At 47.4% G+C, this 19153-nt stretch overlaps 3 protein-coding genes across 3 annotated transcripts; 2 read left to right on the top strand and 1 right to left on the bottom strand.

Moving 5' to 3' along the window:
- Nucleotides 1-298: 298 nt before the first annotated feature.
- LOC117369954 (gastrula zinc finger protein XlCGF57.1-like) lies at nucleotides 299-7095 on the bottom strand. Its single transcript, XM_033965296.2, has 2 exons — nucleotides 6838-7095; nucleotides 299-2648 (listed from the first exon to the last, which is right to left on the bottom strand). The coding sequence occupies exons 1-2, from the start codon at nucleotides 7007-7009 to the stop codon at nucleotides 1330-1332; spliced, it is 1491 nt and encodes a 496-aa protein (XP_033821187.2). The 5' UTR covers nucleotides 7010-7095; the 3' UTR covers nucleotides 299-1329.
- A 3805-nt stretch (nucleotides 7096-10900) lies between these two features.
- On the top strand, nucleotides 10901-14630 carry LOC117369953 (zinc finger protein Xfin-like). The gene is made up of 2 exons (XM_033965295.2): nucleotides 10901-11111; nucleotides 11939-14630. The coding sequence occupies exons 1-2, from the start codon at nucleotides 10916-10918 to the stop codon at nucleotides 13399-13401; spliced, it is 1659 nt and encodes a 552-aa protein (XP_033821186.2). The 5' UTR covers nucleotides 10901-10915; the 3' UTR covers nucleotides 13402-14630.
- An 811-nt stretch (nucleotides 14631-15441) lies between these two features.
- On the top strand, nucleotides 15442-18552 carry LOC117369952 (zinc finger protein 891-like). Its single transcript, XM_055221204.1, has 2 exons — nucleotides 15442-15693; nucleotides 16532-18552. Exons 1-2 carry the CDS (start codon nucleotides 15495-15497, stop codon nucleotides 17482-17484), a joined length of 1152 nt encoding a protein of 383 aa, XP_055077179.1. The 5' UTR covers nucleotides 15442-15494; the 3' UTR covers nucleotides 17485-18552.
- Nucleotides 18553-19153: the final 601 nt, after the last annotated feature.

The raw sequence follows: 19153 nt of genomic DNA, 5'->3' as shown, positions 1-19153 counted from the left end.
CTGTATCTCAGTGTGGAGAGTTTTATTATTGCAAACAAGAGAATCACATTCAGCGAGAGCAGAGTCTCACTGACCACAGCAAGTCCAGGTCTAGTCCTGCTTTAGTTTGGTTTAGTCCTGGTTCAGTCCTGGTTCAGTCGGATCTTGCGGTGTAGTAGGTCAGAGGTCAGAGGTCAAAGGTCTTTAACTGCTGTGTAATTTGCTCAGGGACAGATGTAAATTGAAGTATTTGCACATTCATGTTTGTGTAAACATGAATGTGTCACGATCAAATAAATAAATAAATAATAAAAACAATAATAGCCGTGTGTCTTTAATAGCATTTTTTATGAAGTTTTTACAAGGAGCTGAACAGTAAAAATAAAACAGAAAAACAAACAAACATGTGAACAGCTCAGTATTTACACAGAACGAAGCTCCTCTGATTGTTTTTGGTTTAAAAGGCATGAAAAAAAAACACACAAAATGCTCCCAGACTCATGTCGAGAGTAAATCTGTTTCCTCTCAAAGGCACGTCTCTCCTCTGCGCTCACACTCCTCCTCTCAGAACATGACCCGGTTTAAACCTGATGTCACGTCTTCAGACTAAATCCACTCATTTCAACACAGAACAGTTTAGAAACTCATTTAAACTTGAAATGTGAACAGAAAAGTGAACAGATCATCAGTCAAATGAAACATCTCTGAAACAATAAAACAAGTTGGACCAAAATAAAACATCTCAAACGCCCCAGACCCTCAAAGCCTTAACACCACAACAGCGTTTTTTAAAGAGCCATTTCATCGTCATAGTGATCACAAACGCACAACATCTCACAGTCGCCAAATAAAGCTCAGGAACGAACCGATCGGACACCGGTGCCTGAAGGTTTGATGGATCAGATGTCACTTTCCATAAATAGGTTCCCAAATATTAGTTCAATCGACATTCTGCTTTCAATGGAAGTATTAAGAGTCTTTACTGGTCGAAGATTAAAGGGGAGAGTGAGGAGGAGGAGGGGCGGGGTCTGGAGGACTAAAGGGGAGAGTGAAGAGGAGGAGGGGTTTTGAGGTATAAGGAACAGCGTGATTGGTCCGACAGGTATCCACCCCTGCAGCCAGGTGTTTGCGATTAGAAAAACCTGGCTGTAATCAGGGCAGTCCTGTGTGATGTCACATAGTACTTGAAATGCAAAGACCACCGGAGGCAGCACAAACTTAGATTTAGGCATGTTTGACCAGAAAGCAGCACTAAAATGCCAAAAATGACCAGGAGCAGTAGATAATAAAAAACCCCTCCACATACATAGTTTAGTTGTAAAAAAGAGTGGATTTAGTGTCTGTTCCACTTTAAGGCTGAGCTGACCCTGATGCCCCGGAGACATTCTGAACAGACGGGTCAGTGTGACTTTCCATGATGTGGTTTTGAAGCTCACACTTTTGGACAAAGGTTGTCTCACAGACTGGACAGCTGAAAGGTCTCTCTGCTGTGTGCGTCCTCAGGTGGACCTCCAGATGACCCTTTCGCATGAACTTTTTTTCACAAACTGAACAGCTGTAAGGTTTCTCTCCCGTGTGGGTTCTGATGTGCACGTTCAGTGCAGATCTACAGACGAACGCTTTGTCGCAGGTGGGACAGCTGTAAGGTTTCTCTCCTGTGTGAGTCCTCATATGGACATTGAGGGCGGAGCTAACGGCGAAGCCCTTATCACAGATTAAACAGCTGTAAGGTTTCTCTCCTCTGTGTCGCCTCATGTGTGAATCACAGTTACCCTTTTTGGTAAACTCTTTTTTACAGATGGAGCAGCTGTAAGGTTTGTCTCCAGTGTGCGTCCTCATGTGGTCATTTAAAGCCGTCTTATGGCCAAAGGTTTTGTCACAAACTGAACAGCTGTAAGGTCTCTCGCCTGTGTGACACCTCATGTGCACTTTGAGGGCGGAGCTCGAGGTGAACGCTCGGATACAGATTAAACAGCTGTGGGGTTTTTCTCCTCGGTGGATTTTCATGTGTGTGTGACGATTGCCCTTCGTGCTAAAGGTTTTGTCACACAATGAACAGCTGTAAGGTTTTATGCCAGTGTGAACACTGATGTGTATTTCATAGCTCTGTTCACTCGTGAAGCTCTTTAAACAAAACGGACACACAAATTCCTCCCCTCCTCTGTCTTCATCAGTCCCAGACAGGGGTCCCTCGGGGCCAGTGGCTCTGGGCTCGGCTCCACTCCTGTATTTACTGAATAGACCTGAGTCGTGAGCAGTTGGACTTGTGTCTCGTCTCTGTCCTTGGTCGTAGTGTTCTCTGTGGTCAGCCTCTGTCTCCATGTGTGCAGTTGAAGTGCTGGCTGGAGGCTCTTCATCACAGTCAGTGTCTGAAGAGTTGTGAGTTTGTAGGTGAGTGTGTGAGTGGACCTGTCCATGTGTGTGTGCTGTGCTGATGTGTGCTCGTGCTCCTCCACAGAGCTCTCCCTGTGCTTCCTCTCTGGGCTCAGTTTGTCCTTGTTGAAGCAGTGAGGACTGTTCTTCACTCTTCACACACACAACAGTGAACTCTGGGAGCGCCTCTTGTTCCTGTTTGAGGCTCTGTTCCTCTGCTTCCTCTTTAATCTGTGGAGTCTCTGGGGTTTCCTCCTTCACACTGGGCTCAGGGCTGGACCGGTCCATCTGAACACCTGCAGGAGAGGAGGAGGAAAATGTTAAATAAACAAATAAATAATGAGGAGAACAAAAATCTGTGTTTACCTTGTGACTACAGGAGGAGTGTTCCTTATTCTGATAAACAGATTTAACCATTTGAACAAACACGTCTCTGTCGTATTTAAATGTCGCCGTGTTCTTCATCACAAGGACAAAAAAGTTGATCAGAAACAACAGTCTTTATTTCACTGATCTGCCCTGGCAGCACCGGCGGCGCGGGGAGGAGTTAGAAGGTCTCTCGTTCAACTCATGGGCCTTTCTGTGTGCAGTTTGCATGTTCTGTCTGTGTCTGTGTGCAGTTTGCATGTTCTGCCTGTGTCTGTGTGCAGTTTGCATGTTCTGCCTGTGTCTGTGTGCAGTTTGCATGTTCTGCCTGTGTCTGGTCTCTCCAGTTTCCTCCGTCGACCCAGATCATGCACAACAGGTCAAATCCTCCGGGTCAGTCCTGACCAAGACTAGGTCAAGATCCTCGTCTTTACAGGTTTAACCTGTAAAGACTCTGACTCTGACTCAGACTCTGAGGCATGGGTCAAATGCAGATGAAACATTTCTCTAGAGACAATAACGTGTCTCTGTAGAGAAACATCAGGCCACAGACAGGGGGCGCTGGAGGGACTTGGAGGTGGAGTTTATGTTCTAATAGCTTCAGAAACACGAGAACGTTTATGTAACTCGACACCAGGCCCGAGGCGGCGACGTCATCAGAAACACAGGCGTCACAGATGGAGCGGGTGTGGAGCGGGTGTGGGGCGGGTGTGGGGCGGGTGTGGGGCGGGTGTGGACAGGGTGTGGAGCGGGTGTGGAGCGGGTGGAGACCGGGTGTGGAGCAGGTGTGGAGCGGGTGGAGACCGGGTGTGGAGCAGGTGTGGAGCGGGTGGAGACCGGGTGTGGAGCGGGTGTGGACAGGGTGTGGAGCGGGTGTGGAGGGGGTGTGGACAGGGTGTGGAGCGGGTGTGGAGCAGGTGTGGAGCGGGTGTGGAGGGGGTGTGGAGGGGGTGTGGAGCGGGTGTGGAGCAGGTGTGGAGCGGGTGGAGACTGGGTGTGGAGCGGGTGTGGAGGGGGTGTGGACAGGGTGTGGAGCGGGTGTGGAGCAGGTGTGGAGCGGGTGTGGAGGGGGTGTGGAGCAGGTGTGGAGCGGGTGTGGAGCGGGTGTGGAGCGGGTGGAGACTGGGTGTGGAGCGGGTGTGGAGCGGGTGTGGAGCGGGTGTGGACAGGGTGTGGACAGGGTGTGGAGCGGGTGTGGAGCGGGTGTGGACCGGGTGTGGACCGGGTGTGGACCGGGTGTGGAGCGGGTGTGGAGCGGGTGTGGAGCAGGTGTGGAGCGGGTGTGGAGGGGGTGTGGAGCGGGTGTGGAGCAGGTGTGGAGCGGGTGTGGAGCGGGTGTGGAGCAGGTGTGGAGCGGGTGTGGAGGGGGTGTGGAGCGGGTGTGGAGCGGCTGTGGAGCGGGTGTGGAGCGGGTGTGGACAGGGTGTGGAGCGGGTGTGGAGTCAGTAGCAGTAGCGATAGTCTGGTCTGGAGCGACGGAAATGATCACGTAGCTCTGGTTGCTACGGTAACATGTTAGCGTCTGTTGCTATGAACAGGCTTAAAATGTGATATTTTTTATTTATGATGTAAGTTGAGACTTTTTTAAGTTAGTTCTGCCACAAAACATTTATCTAACCTTAACCATTTTCCTCATTGTAACGTGATCCTGCTCCAACCCGAACCCTGACCTTTACCTAAGACTAAACCTGTGACGTTCATGTGATGTTCATGTGATGTTCATGTGGCGTTCATGTGATGTTCATGTGGCGTTCATGTGATGTTCATGTGATGTTCATGTGGCGTTCATGTGATGTTCATGTGGCGTTCATGTGATGTTCATGTGATGTTCATGTGGCGTTCATGTGATGTTCATGTGATGTTCATGTGGCGTTCATGTGATGTTCATGTGGCGTTCATGTGATGTTCATGTGGCGTTCATGTGATGTTCATGTGATGTTCATGTGACGTTCATGTGATGTTCATGTGATGTTCATGTGGCGTTCATGTGATGTTCATGTGGCGTTCATGTGATGTTCATGTGATGTTCATGTGGCGTTCATGTGATGTTCATGTGATGTTCATGTGATGTTCATGTGGCGTTCATGTGATGTTCATGTGGCGTTCATGTGATGTTCATGTGGCGTTCATGTGATGTTCATGTGATGTTCATGTGGCGTTCATGTGATGTTCATGTGATGTTCATGTGGCGTTCATGTGACGTTCATGTGACGTTCATGTGAAGTTCATGTGATGTTCATGTGAAGTTCATGTGGCGTTCATGTGATGTTCATGTGACGTTCATGTGATGTTCATGTGGCGTTCATGTGACGTTCATGTGATGTTCATGTGATGTTCATGTGACGTTCATGTGATGTTCATGTGACGTTCATGTGACGTTCATGTGATGTTCATGTGATGTTCATGTGATGTTCATGTGGTGTTCATGTGGCGTTCATGTGGCGTTCATGTGATGTTCATGTGGCGTTCATGTGATGTTCATGTGATGTTCATGTGGCGTTCATGTGATGTTCATGTGGCGTTCATGTGATGTTCATGTGATGTTCATGTGGCGTTCATGTGATGTTCATGTGATGTTCATGTGATGTTCATGTGGCGTTCATGTGACGTTCATGTGAAGTTCATGTGATGTTCATGTGAAGTTCATGTGGCGTTCATGTGATGTTCATGTGACGTTCATGTGATGTTCATGTGGCGTTCATGTGACGTTCATGTGATGTTCATGTGATGTTCATGTGACGTTCATGTGATGTTCATGTGACGTTCATGTGATGTTCATGTGACGTTCATGTGACGTTCATGTGATGTTCATGTGATGTTCATGTGGCGTTCATGTGATGTTCATGTGGCGTTCATGTGATGTTCATGTGATGTTCATGTGGCGTTCATGTGATGTTCATGTGATGTTCATGTGATGTTCATGTGGCGTTCATGTGACGTTCATGTGAAGTTCATGTGATGTTCATGTGAAGTTCATGTGGCGTTCATGTGATGTTCATGTGACGTTCATGTGATGTTCATGTGGCGTTCATGTGACGTTCATGTGATGTTCATGTGATGTTCATGTGACGTTCATGTGATGTTCATGTGACGTTCATGTGACGTTCATGTGATGTTCATGTGATGTTCATGTGATGTTCATGTGGTGTTCATGTGGCGTTCATGTGGCGTTCATGTGATGTTCATGTGACGTTCACCCATAATAAAATCATTGATTTTGCTGATTGACATTCATTAGCGCTAACAGGCACGTTTATTGTTATTAGCCTTATTAGCTTAACATTAATGTTTTTATTTATTACTTTAGCAAACAGTAGCTAACGGCTAACGTTACACCTGCAGTTATTTAAACAGCAGCGTCGGATCTTTCCACAAATCTGCGGCTGTAGAGACAGAAAACCGCTGAGTAGAATAATAATAATAATCTAATCTGTCAGATAAATAAAAATGATCTGAGTTTGCTGCGTCTCCACAGAAGTGACGTCACCCGAGATCCTCAGCTGCTTTTCATGAGCGTTTTTAACTCTTGAAAAACATTTTCCTGAGTTCTTGAGGATGAACAGTATTGAGGACTATTGGATTGTTGATTTGAGCAGTTTGTTTGTTAGCTATGCTAGCTAGCATAACTGCAATCAGTGCAACGGGCTTTACACCAAATATGACAGAAGACTAAGAGGAAACAACAACAGCCCCAGAGCACCCCTGGCGCCCCCTAGAGGCTGCTGTGATGAACACAGAGGAGGGACACTTTTGTCCCGAGGGCTGTACTGTCCTCACACGGCCCTGACACAGAAGTGACGACTCTACACTTGGATCTTCTGTTATATTTGTGTTTTACTGCTCCCTGCGCTTAAACTGTCCCTGGAGGTTCACTCAGCCCTGAGACCTTCTGGTTACAGGGCGCATACATCTGCACAGAGGAGAATGCGCCACCTCCGCTGGGGATTATCTCAAACTTTGTCACGGTCAGTCATGTTTTGTTTACGTTTCTTTCACCTGTAAAACTTATGTAAATGTCTTTAAAGGCGCGAGGGAGACGCACGCGGCTTCCGTAGGCCTCGCGTGGCCAAAACACGCCGCGTGTCCAAACCCCGCGCACCGACACAAGGAGAGACCCACCTGCGCCGAGAGCCGAGTCCAGGAGCCGCTGTTTCCTCTGGTTCTCCTCTTTGGAGCGGCTCAGTTCCTCCTCATACTCCGCTATTGTTCTTTCAAACAGCGCACAGATCTCGTGCGCAGCCGCAGTCAGCCGCTCTGTCACCTTCGCTCTCAGGACCAGAACTTTAGACATTTATGATGTTTAGAGACGCGCGTGAGAGAGAAAAGAGCCGCGTTACACAACAGACTCACGCTCCACTTCTGCTTCCGGTCCCGCACAGGCGCATGCGCACTGAGCCTGCGCTGGGCAGCTGAAAGTTTCAGGGATGAAACATGAGATTTAAAGAGTCTCAGGTTTATTCTGTTACCATGGAAACACAGGACTGTCCCACCGCCAGGAGACAGCAGGAGACACTAGGAGACACCAGGAGACACTAGGACACACCAGGAGACACCAGGAGACACTAGGAGACATCAGGAGACACCAGGAGACACCATGAGACACCAGGAGACACTAGGACACACCAGGAGACATCAGGAGACACTAGGACACACCAGGAGACATCAGGAGACAGCAGGAGACACTAGGACACACCAGGAGACATCAGGAGACACTAGGACACACCAGGAGACACTAGGAGACACTAGGACACACCAGGAGACACCAGGAGACACTAGGACACACCAGGAGACATCAGGAGACACTAGGAGACACTAGGACACACCAGGAGACACCAGGAGACACTAGGACACACCAGGAGACATCAGGAGACACTAGGACACACCAGGAGACACTAGGAGACACTAGGACACACCAGGAAACACCAGGAGACATCAGGAGACAACAGGAGACACTAGGAGACATCAGGAGACACCAGGAGACACTAGGAGACATCAGGAGACACTAGGAGACATCAGAAGACACTAGGAGACATCAGGAGACACTAGGAGACATCAGGAGACACCAGGAGACACTAGGAGACATCAGGAGACACCAGGAGACACTAGGAGACATCAGAAGACACTAGGAGACATCAGGAGACACCAGGAGACACTAGGAGACATCAGGAGACACTAGGAGACATCAGGAGACACCAGGAGACACTAGGACACACCAGGAGACAGCAGGAGACACTAGGAGACATCAGGAGACACTAGGAGACACTAGGAGACACCAGGAGACATCAGGAGACACCATGAGACACCAGGAGACATCAGGAGACACTAGGAGACACCAGGAGACACTACGAGACACTAGGACACACCAGGAGACACTAGGAGACATCAGGAGACACCAGGAGACATCAGGAGACACCAGGAGACATCTGGAGACATCCAGAGACACCAGGAAACACCAGCAGACATCCGGAGACACTAGGAGACATCAGGAGACACTGGGAGACATCAGGAGACACTAGGAGACGTCAGGAGACACCAGGAGACATCAGGAGACACCAGGAGACACTAGGAGACATCAGGAGACACTAGGAGACACCAGGAGACATCAAGAGACACTAGGAGACATCAGGAGACACCAGGAGACACTAGGAGACATCAGGAGACACTAGGAGACATCAGAAGACACTAGGAGACATCAGGAGACACTAGGAGACATCAGGAGACACCAGGAGACACTAGGAGACATCAGGAGACACCAGGAGACACTAGGAGAAATCAGAAGACACTAGGAGACATCAGGAGACACCAGGAGACACTAGGAGACACCAGGAGACATCAGGAGACACTAGGAGACATCAGGAGACACTAGGACACACCAGGAGACAGCAGGAGACACTAGGAGACACCAGGAGACATCAGGAGACACCAGGAGACACTAGGAGACACCAGGAGACATCAGGAGACACCATGAGACACCAGGAGACATCAGGAGACACTAGGAGACACCAGGAGACACTACGAGACACTAGGACACACCAGGAGACACTAGGAGACATCAGGAGACACCAGGAGACATCAGGAGACACCAGGAGACATCCAGAGACACCAGGAAACACCAGGAGACATCCGGAGACACTAGGAGACATCAGGAGACACTGGGAGACATCAGGAGACACTAGGAGACGTCAGGAGACACCAGGAGACATCAGGAGACACCAGGAGACACTAGGAGACATCAGGAGACACTAGGAGACACCAGGAGACATCAAGAGACACTAGGAGACATCAGGAGACACCAGGAGACATCAGGAGACACTAGGAGACATCAGGAGACACCAGGAGACACCATGAGACACCAGGAGACATCAGGAGACACTAGGACACACCAGGAGACATCAGGAGACACTAGGAGACATCAGGAGACACCAGGAGACACCAAGAGACATCAGGAGACACCAGGAGACACCAGGAGACATCTGGAGACATCCAGAGACACCAGGAAACACCAGGAGACATCCGGAGACACTAGGAGACATCAGGAGACACTGGGAGACATCAGGAGACACTAGGAGACGTCAGGAGACACCAGGAGACACTAAGAGACATCAGGAGACACCTGGAGACACCAGGAGACACCAGGAGACTCAGAGAACGATAAACAGACCATTTAAACCACAATCTTTTCTTACATCTAATCCATTTTGTCTTTCGTGGCGATGGATCCACTGAATCTGCCTGAGAGTGTCAGATCTGATCTGGACAGAGGGGGCGCTGTGTTTCTAAACTAAAGGCCTTGGACACAGTAAACCAGTCTGTCCTCCTGTCCAAACTCTCTCAGCTCCATCTTTCCATTGATGCATTACATCGGGTCAAATCGTGTCTCAGATCAGGTCCTCTCTGCAGCCGTGGACAGCAGGGTCCCACAAGGGTCAGTCCTGGGGCCCCTGTTGTTCAGACATCAGGAGACATCAGGAGACAAAGGGGTCCCACAAGGGTCAGTCCTGGGGCCCCTGTTGTTCATCATTTATATCAATGACCTCAGACGTGACATCATCGTGTTCAGATGATGATGTCACAGACACATTTTCTTCAGCCGTGGACAAAACTGTGGTTGGCTCCAATTTTCACGTCTGACACTAAACATCAATAAAGTAAAAATAGTAAATAGTAAGAGTAAAAATAAATATTGTAACAGAATCAGAAGAATCAGAAGAATCAGAAGAATCAGAAGAATCAGAAGAATCAGAAGAATCAGAAGACAGAGACAAAGTACTGAGGGTTCACCTGGACCAGACTTTGTCTTTCAAAAAGCAGATAAAAAAAAGTACAACATCTCTGCCCTGAGACACATGAGGCCCAGACAGTAGAGGGCGCTCTCACACACTTCAGTGTTTATCTCACACACTTCAGTGTTTATCTCACACACTTCAGTGTTTATCTCACACACTTCAGTGTTGATCTCACACACTTCAGTGTTTATCTCACACACTTCAGTGTGAGCGGCTCAAACCTCAGATCCATCTATGATCAGTAAAAGATAAAACACTGTAATGTCCCAAATATAAAAGGTTTAGTTACGATTTTGTATTAAAATCTAAGAAATGTGTATAAAATATAACAACAATACAACAAAGAAGCTCCACCTACTTTGAAAAAATGTTTTAAACTTTGTTCCAAACAAACTCCAGATCCACTCGGTGTGAACTGCACAAACTCTGTCGACTTTTCATTTAAACTTCAGAGAATCAGACTCTGAAACGTCTGGTTCTGTTTCACTGTAAAAACAGAGTCATTTATTTTTATGTGTTTGAGCTGAAAGAAACATCAAGGACTGGACATTTTATTGTATTTTCCTGAAGATGAACTGTCTTATATTTAAAATGTGTTTCATTGTGTGTTTTATTGTGTGTTTTATTGTGTGTTTTATTGTGTGTTCACGTGAACAGCAGCAGGAGCTAAATCTGATACAAATCATCTTTTCTTTTCTAAGATTAATGAATTTGTACACGATCCCAGACAAATAAAAAAAAGAAAGAAAAAACGCCTGCAGTTCTGCGCCTCTCCGCTGCGTGGCGCCACAGAACGGCCCCACGCGCCGCCATTACAGTTTACTTCCGGGAGGACACGCGCTCTGGGCTCGTTCTTCGGCCTCAGTTTGAGTTTAAACCTTTAAAATCTCTAAACATTTAAACATTTAAACATGTCCAAAAAGAGCGAGTATCTGCGCGCGCTCGTGACGGAGCGGCTCACTGCGGCTGCGCAGGACATCTGTGCGCTCCTGGAGAGAACTGTGGAGGAGTATGAGGAGGAGCTGAGCCGCTCCAAACAGGAGAGCCAGAGGAGCCGGAGGAGCCGGAGGAGCCAGAGGAGCCGGAGCCCCACAGTCCGCAGCGCAGGTGAGTCACGTGTCCAGCCCGGTGCCGCGGCTCTTTTCACGGCTCTTTTCACGGCTCTCCTGTGTCTTTCACGGTAAAACTCTCCGAGCTCCGAGCCCACGCACCGAGGATCCGCGCGCTCGAGTCCACGCGCTCGGGTCCACGCGCTCGGGTCCGCCATGAAGCGCGTGACTCCAAAGTTTAACTCCCAGAATAAACCCAAGTTTGAACGTGACTTTTTCGGGCTCCATGAGAGGCACAGTCTACACATTATTATTGAAATGATTATTATTGTCATTATTAGGGACGAATATTGTGAGAAGAAGCGTCAGATCAAACTTTCTACAGACACAGGACAGAGGACACTGGACAGAGGACACAGGACAGAGGACACAGGACACAGGACACTGGACACTTCACACCACTGGACTCATCCAGAATCTGAGCCCTCCGCCCAAAGGCTCCAGGAGGAAACAGACTCATGTGAAGCTGCGATGGATCCTGGTTTAGTGGATGATTTTTGACACATGTTTTTAGAAAATTTGATGAGAGAAAGTGAAGATGGATCTCACTTTTATAGCAGTTTAACATTTTTGGCAGGTGTCGATACTAAAAAACGTCCCACTGACAAAAAAGAGTCTTTCCTGAATCTGTTTATACTGAAGTGTCTCTGTTTCACATGTGAACCGACTGCACACTGAGCAGAAAACAATGTACGAACGTTTCATGTGGAAAATCACAGTAAAATGTGGAAGTGTTTTTATTATCATCAAATCTATTCTTAGTATCGAGATCATGTTTAAAAGTTTAATATCGTAAAAACACTAATAAGTATCTGTGTGTTACAGGTGTCCAGACTGAAGCGGTGTATGAGAGTCCAAATGAGAACTCAAACTGCTCCTCTTCATCAGAGGAGGTCCAGGCTGAGGGAGATGAGGAGGAGGAAGAGGAGGCCCTGGAGGAGGAGCTGGAGGAGGAGCTAGATGAGGAGCCAGAGGAGGAGGGAGGAGCAGAAGCAGAGGAGACGCAGACAGACCTCCGCTCCGACTCTGACGAACCAAAAGAGCATTTTGAAGTCTTAGAAGGTCCATTCAGCTGTTCAGCCCCAGAGACAGAGGCTTGTTTAGAGACTTCCAAACAAACCCAGATGAACGACGACTCCACGGAGGCCCAGCTCCCCGCCGCTCAGCCCAAATCAAAGCTGCGCAAACGGAGAGGTCGTACAAAGAGGAGCAGCATCCCGTTCAACACCTTAAAACGCAAAACCAAACACCAGTGCTCAGTCTGCAACAAGGTCCTCAAAGGCCCTCCGTTTAACCTCCTGCGTCACATGATCATCCACACGGGAGAGAAACCTTTCAGCTGTTCGGTGTGCGGCAAGACGTTTACGCAACAATATCTGTTCAAGAGACATATGGAAACTCATCAGGAGGAGGCGGAGCCAAGTCCCACTGAGCAGCAGAAGGAAACGCAGACCGGAGCAGACGAGCAGAGTGCGGAATGTCGCCAGATCAAATCAGAAGACTGTGGCGTATCTCAGGACTTGGACACTTTCGGGTGTCCAGTTTGCGAGAAGAGGTTCAAGAGGCAAGTTGCGTTTAAGAAACACATGGAAAGTCACGAAGCCGCAAAAGAGCAGGTGAGGAGACACAGAAGAGACGCACACACGGAGGGAGAACGTGAGCGGGCCGAGGCGAAGGGCGTCACCGAGGAACGAGAGGACAACGCTCCACAGCCGGACTCGGAGAACGGACAGGACTACACCCAGGCCACGCTGATGAAGAGCATGCACGCCGCCAGCGCCACTGCCACGGACCACCGCTGCTCCGTGTGTGACCGAGCCTTCACCACCAAAACCCGGCTCAAGAGGCACATGATCGTCCACACGGGAGACAAACCTTTCAGCTGTCCCGTTTGCAACAAGTGCTTCTCCCAAAAATACAACGTGAGGTTACACATGGCCGTCCACACCGACGAGAAGCCGTTCACGTGCGAGATCTGCCTGAAGAGTTACCGGCGAAACGATGATCTCCGTACACACATGGCAACGCACACGGGCCAAGTGCTGTTCAGCTGCATGGTCTGTAACACGGGCTTCAAGCAGAGGAACTGTCTGGTGTCGCACATGAGACTGCACACGGGGGACAGACCTTACAGGTGTCCAATGTGCTCCAAGACCTTCATACAGAAGTCCAACCTGAATCGGCACGTGCGCTCTCACACGGGGGAGAAGCCGTTCCGCTGTCCCGTTTGTCCTCAACGCTTTGTGCAGAAGAGCGACATCCGCAAACACATGTCCATCCACACTTAGGCCGCTGACCGGTCCAGTCTGTGGTGGAACGGGCACTTTCTACATTCATCGTTTTCTTTCATATAATTTGAGGAGACTGTTGTAGCTTTAAGTCGTGTTCTAACGCTGTTCCTTCCTCAAAAACAGACCTGGAGTTGTGTTTTGTTTCATTCACACACGTTTGAATCTCACTTTATTATAAGTCTGTAACATCTACACCTTGTGATGTCATTCAGTGGTAGTTTTCAAGTTTACCTTTTAGTTCACTACAGATGGGCAACTCCAGGACTGAAATGATCCAGATGATTCTAGAAATGAAGGTGTGTGGAGTTTAAAAACACAGTGGAGCACTTCCTGTATCACCACATGATGACATCACAAGGTGAAACAGAGTGTTTTCAGTTTGAGAGAAGAACTCAGTCTAAATGTAAGAAAATAAGAATAGTTTAGTTCTTCTGTGTGTTGGGTCGAGCTCAGAGATAATGTTGGAGTTATATTTCTGGGGGTGATTTGTCTTGGTACTTTTTCTTTGCACTAATGTGGAACTTTTTGTGATTTGAGCTGCAGAGGTTTGAATAAACGGCGTCTTCCAGACATAAAAACACTACTCGAGTATTTGTGCTGATGGTTTTGTGTTTTAATCTTATTGTTCAGTTAAAACACTTTTCTGGGGATAATTCTGCTTTAGTTTTTGTGTCAGAGGGAGATTATTTCCAGTATCATTGTTTATCGTCTGTTCTTCAATATGTTGCACTTGAAAATGTGTTCGACGTCATGTCTGTGCTGAGGCTCTCACTGCAGCTCAGTCCTGTTACCACAGGTATAATACTCCCTACAATGGAAGCAGAGCAGGACCAGACTGGACTGGACCAGACTCTTGTGCCTCTTCATCTCTACATCAAACCTGTTTAAGATATTGTTTTGTCATTGTCATTTAAACTTTGTCATTTAAACTTTGTCATTTAAACTTTGTCATTTAAACTTTGTCATTTAAACTTTGTCATTTAAACCACTGCTCTCCACTCCACAAACCTTCTGCCACCATCAAAGTTTAGATTAAGATTCAAAATATAAAAGGCCCTGATGTAAAGTAGAACTGTCAAAAGAATCAGTTAAAACTAAAACTCATTTAAAACAGCGGGTTAAGATTCACCTGAGATTCTAGGCCAATGTCCAGAAAAGTTCCACAGTGCATCTTTAACCTGTAGGTTTTTATTTCACAAAGACGTTTAACCTTTGAGATGAAACCGACTTCTGTCACATGACACACTTTCTGTTGTTGTGATTTTCCATTAAAACTGATTTTTCTCATTGATTTGACTCATTTGAATCACAAGAGACGTCCCCATCAGACTGTGAATAATATTTATAAATATAAATATTATATACAAATATAAATGTATATGTACAGTCTATGGTCACGATCTCACACTTTATTATTAAAAACACCATTTAACCATTATTCACTTTATTGACACAACGGAACAACAGTGAAACATCACATTTGTGTCATTTTTGTATTTCACACGTTACAACCTCTGACCTGTTTATGAAGCTGAGGAGCTGTGATTATTCAGTGCCCTGAATAATCACGATTATAATGAATAATCACGATTATAATGAATAATCACGATTATAATGAATAATCACGATTATAATGAATAATCACGATTATACAGTGACTCATTCAGGTGTCCAGATCCATTCAGGTGTCCAGTTCGTCAGTTGTTTAATTCAGATTGATCACAAGTTTATTTTTGTTATTAAAAATACTAAATTATAACTTTATTATTTAGTCCATGAACATAAACAAGACTTTTGTCATAAACATTTAACTCAGATCATTTAAATGTAAAAGCTGAAAATCGTGTTGTCCCTAATAAACAAAACTGAACTGAACTCTTTTGAACTTTTTTTTTTTTTATTTAATTATATGTATTTATTTAGTTAGTCTCAATCTTCTTTATGAAAAAAACAAATCTGTCTTTCTCCGGTGGGCGGGGCTGTGGGCGGGGCTGTAGACGGGGGGATGTGGGCGGGGTTTACAGCGGAAGTCAGACAGTGGTGCGGTGGTTAGCATCGTGCTAAAGCTAAAGCTAAAAACAGTTTGTAAAATGTCTCCAAAGGCTGAAGTCCTGAGAGCGCAGGTGACAGAGCGGCTGACTGCGGCTGCGCACGAGATCTGTGCGCTGTTTGAAAGAACAATAGCGGAGTATGAGGAGGAACTGAGCCGCTCCAAAGAGGAGAACCAGAGGAAACAGCGGCTCCTGGACTCGGCTCTCAGTCCACAGCTCCGGCTCCACAGGACACAGGGTCAGGATCACGGCCCGTTTACCCCCGAGATTTACCCCCGAGATTTACCCCCGAGAGAGCGAAGGGGCAGATACAGGGCAGATACAGGGCAGATACAGGGGCAGTTGGTGTTATACTGGATCAAACTGCTTCTCTTATTGGAGTTTTGTGGGGGTTGGTGTCAAACTGCTGCACTGTAGGATGAAAACTGTTTAGAGAGAGATTTTAGTCTCTAAAAACTTTGTTATTATTCACACTATGTGGCAGTAGGATGTGGATACGCCCTCTGGTGGCAGCTCAGCGTGAGAAGCAGACTGTATAATGGATATGTACAGTCTGTGGTTGTACGTTTCAGAGCTTCAGAGGTTTCAGGTTAGGGCCACAGTGACCTGCAGTACTGGACACGGCCTGATGGAGGCGACTCCAGGGTAACACCCTCCTGGAGTAAATAGTGATCCCTGCATTTGTGCAGCACTGAGCCTCTCAAAAGCTGCTGTGTATTATTCATTCACTCCACACTCGTGGTAACAGCTGCAGGGGCCTCTCGCCCGCTGTCTCATTGAGAGAAGGTTTTGACACCAGTCCCCACATTCAAACAGAGACAAAGAGGTGACCTTTTGGTTGGTGGGAGCAAATTCCTAACCACTAAGCCACTGCCGGAGCATGGCTGTAACCTGAAGAGTGTGTCCAGGGTGTAAAGGGTCAACCGTGACCTGCCCCCGAGTCCCTGAGAGCCCTAGGCCTGTTTTTGTATTCACAGATATCAGTGTGCCAAATATCACTGACACAAATATCACTTAAAATGGCCGAGCTCATCTAAAATGATCTGTATTTACATATTTCTTATTGTCTCCTGCAGGTGTCCAGACCCACTGGTCCAGCCCTGAGCCCAGTGTGAAGGAGGAAACCCCAGAGACTCCACAGATTAAAGAGGAAGCAGAGGAACAGAGCCTCAAACAGGAACAAGAGGCGCTCCCAGAGTTCACTGCTGTGTGTGTGAAGAGTGAAGAACAGTCCTCACTGCTTCAACAAGGACAAACTGAGCCCAGAGAGGAAGCACAGGGAGAGCTCTGTGGAGGAGCACGAGCACACATCAGCACAGCACACACACATGGACAGGTCCACTCACACACTCACCTACAAACTCACAACTCTTCAGACACTGACTGTGATGAAGAGCCTCCAGCCAGCACTTCAACTGCACACATGGAGACAGAGGCTGACCACAGAGAACACTACGACCAAGGACAGAGACGAGACACAAGTCCAACTGCTCACGACTCAGGTCTATTCAGTAAATACAGGAGTGGAGCCGAGCCCAGAGCCACCGGCCCCGAGGGACCCCTGTCTGGGACTGCGGGAGGGGAGAAGAAATATGAGTGCTTTGTTTGTAAGAAGAGATTTGCATCAAAACTACATTTAACAATTCACATAAGGGTTCACACAGGGGAGAAACCTTACAGCTGTTCAGTCTGTATGAAAACATTTGCCCAAAAGGGGAACCTCACCGCACACATGAAAACGCACACAGGAGAAAAACCTTACAGCTGTTCCATTTGTGAGAAAGCCTTTGCCCGGATGTCAATGCTCAATCGACACATTCAGGTTCACACTGGCGAGAGACCATACAGCTGTTCAGTCTGCAAGAAAGCCTTTTCCCAGAAGTTTGACATGGATGTTCATATGAGATCCCACACCAGCGAAGACCTTTATATGGCCCTGGGAGGGGGCGGGGCCGGGTGGATTGGGGGTGTGTCCTCTGTCCAAACTGAACCAATCGAATCTGTGGAAGTACAACCGCCCACAATGTGACTCTAGGACAGTCTGCTGCAACGTCGAGGAGCCGCGTCCCAATTCAACGGCTGCGATGAGGCCTGTCCCATTTCACGCGCCGACGAATGCGGCCGACAAATGTGCCCTGCGTGTCCATGGAGATCGGCCGTGAACGAAGCATTTATCCGAGCAGACGCTGCGCACTTCTACATCCCATCAAGCAGACCGCTACAGAATAGTTTTAAATGTAAGTGCAGGTTTACGTCACCTACAGCGTGAAACTCTTAAAACTTGAGTAAAAAGCAGCTGTCACGGTTGCTAGGCGACGTAACGTAAGCGCACAGACAGCGGTTGACATATGCTGAGCTCGCTTCGTCGGCCGGACCGTTTGAAGGAGCGGCCGTTGGATTGGGACACGGGGTTTACTCTGAGTGTGAACATGAACCACAGACCTTACAGGTGTCCAGTTTTAAGTTTCTTTTATTACATAAATGTGTGGGACGTTTCAGGGCTGCAACGAACAATTATTCTGTTAAATCCGCTCTGTTCAATCTGTTCAGATGTTTCTCCTCCAGGTTCTGGTCGTTTCTTCTCTTTGAGCCTCTGAAGTTTTATTTGGACTGATTCATGTTTGAGTTTAATTTTTAATCCACTATTTTTGAGACGCCATTTTGTTTAACCGTATAACCTCCACCATGACATGCCCACTGTGACACGCCCACTGTGACACGCCCACTGTGACACGCCCACTGTAACGTACACACCTTCTGAAGTTTACATTTCACCCGTTTCAGCCTTTGTGTGTGTGTGCGTGTGTTGTGTGTGTGTCTGTGTGTTACATAATGAAATGGAAGGACCTGGCTCCTCTGGCTCCTCTGTCTCCTCTGTCTCCTCTGGCTCCTCTGGCTCCTCTGTCTCCTCTGTCTCCTTTGTCTCCTTTGTCTCCTCTGTCTCCTCTGTCTCCTCTGTGTCCTCTGGCTCCTCTGTCTCCTCTGGCTCCTCTGTGTCCTCTGGCTCCTCTGTCTCCTCTGTCTCCTCTGGCTCCTCTGGCTCCTCTGTCTCCTCTGGCTCCTCTGGCTCCTCTGGCTCCTCTGGCTCCTCTGGCTCTTCTCTGTTTATTTTGCTGCTCGTCTGAAAACTCAATAAAACAGTTTCTCTGTGGCTCTGGCCTCATTCATGACACAGACACATGGATCAGTCTAAAGTCCTACTGTGGAACATTATGGGTGAAATAAGCAAATCTCCATGGAGACGAGGAGAGAAACTGAAGCTCCTCACAGACCGACAGAAGCACTGTCTTAAAGTGACAGAGTCTGGACGACATTAAACAGAAGGAGAAAGTTTCAGTAGAATCAGTATCATTTACTTTAATACAAGGACGGGAGGGCATCTGACACACAGGAGGACGGGAGGGCATCTGACACACAGGAGGACGGGAGGGCATCTGACACACAGAGTTGTGTTTATTTACTTCACTGTGGAGATTCAGATGAACTTTTTCTTCTTGTCCTTAAAAAATCTCAGGTTCCAAACTTTAAGGAGACGAACTTGGTACTTTTCAGTTCACTTCAAAATACACAGTAAAAAGTAAATACAGTAAAAAGTACACACAGTAAAAAGTACATAAAGTACATAAAGTACAGATGCCTCAAAATGACACTTAAAGTGGAGGTTTAGTGTAAAATCATCATGTTATAATGTTGTTCCT

This window comes from Periophthalmus magnuspinnatus, chromosome 4, assembly GCF_009829125.3.
Source record: "Periophthalmus magnuspinnatus isolate fPerMag1 chromosome 4, fPerMag1.2.pri, whole genome shotgun sequence".
In the NCBI taxonomy this organism is placed as follows: Eukaryota; Metazoa; Chordata; class Actinopteri; order Gobiiformes; family Gobiidae; genus Periophthalmus; species Periophthalmus magnuspinnatus.
The sequence above is the reverse complement of the archived record's forward strand: the minus strand, read 5'-3'. Positions and strand labels throughout refer to the sequence as shown.

Coding starts and splice junctions, on each gene's coding strand:
- LOC117369954 (XM_033965296.2), bottom strand. CDS start 7,009: ATGTCTAAAGTTCTGGTCCTGAGAGCGAAGGTGACAGAGCGGCTGACT. Junction 2,649..6,837: donor GGACTCGGCTCTCGGCGCAG/GTGGGTCTCTCC, acceptor CCTCTCCTGCAG/GTGTTCAGATGGACCGGTCC.
- LOC117369953 (XM_033965295.2), top strand. CDS start 10,916: ATGTCCAAAAAGAGCGAGTATCTGCGCGCGCTCGTGACGGAGCGGCTC. Junction 11,112..11,938: donor CCCCACAGTCCGCAGCGCAG/GTGAGTCACGTG, acceptor TGTGTGTTACAG/GTGTCCAGACTGAAGCGGTG.
- LOC117369952 (XM_055221204.1), top strand. CDS start 15,495: ATGTCTCCAAAGGCTGAAGTCCTGAGAGCGCAGGTGACAGAGCGGCTG. Junction 15,694..16,531: donor CCGGCTCCACAGGACACAGG/GTCAGGATCACG, acceptor TGTCTCCTGCAG/GTGTCCAGACCCACTGGTCC.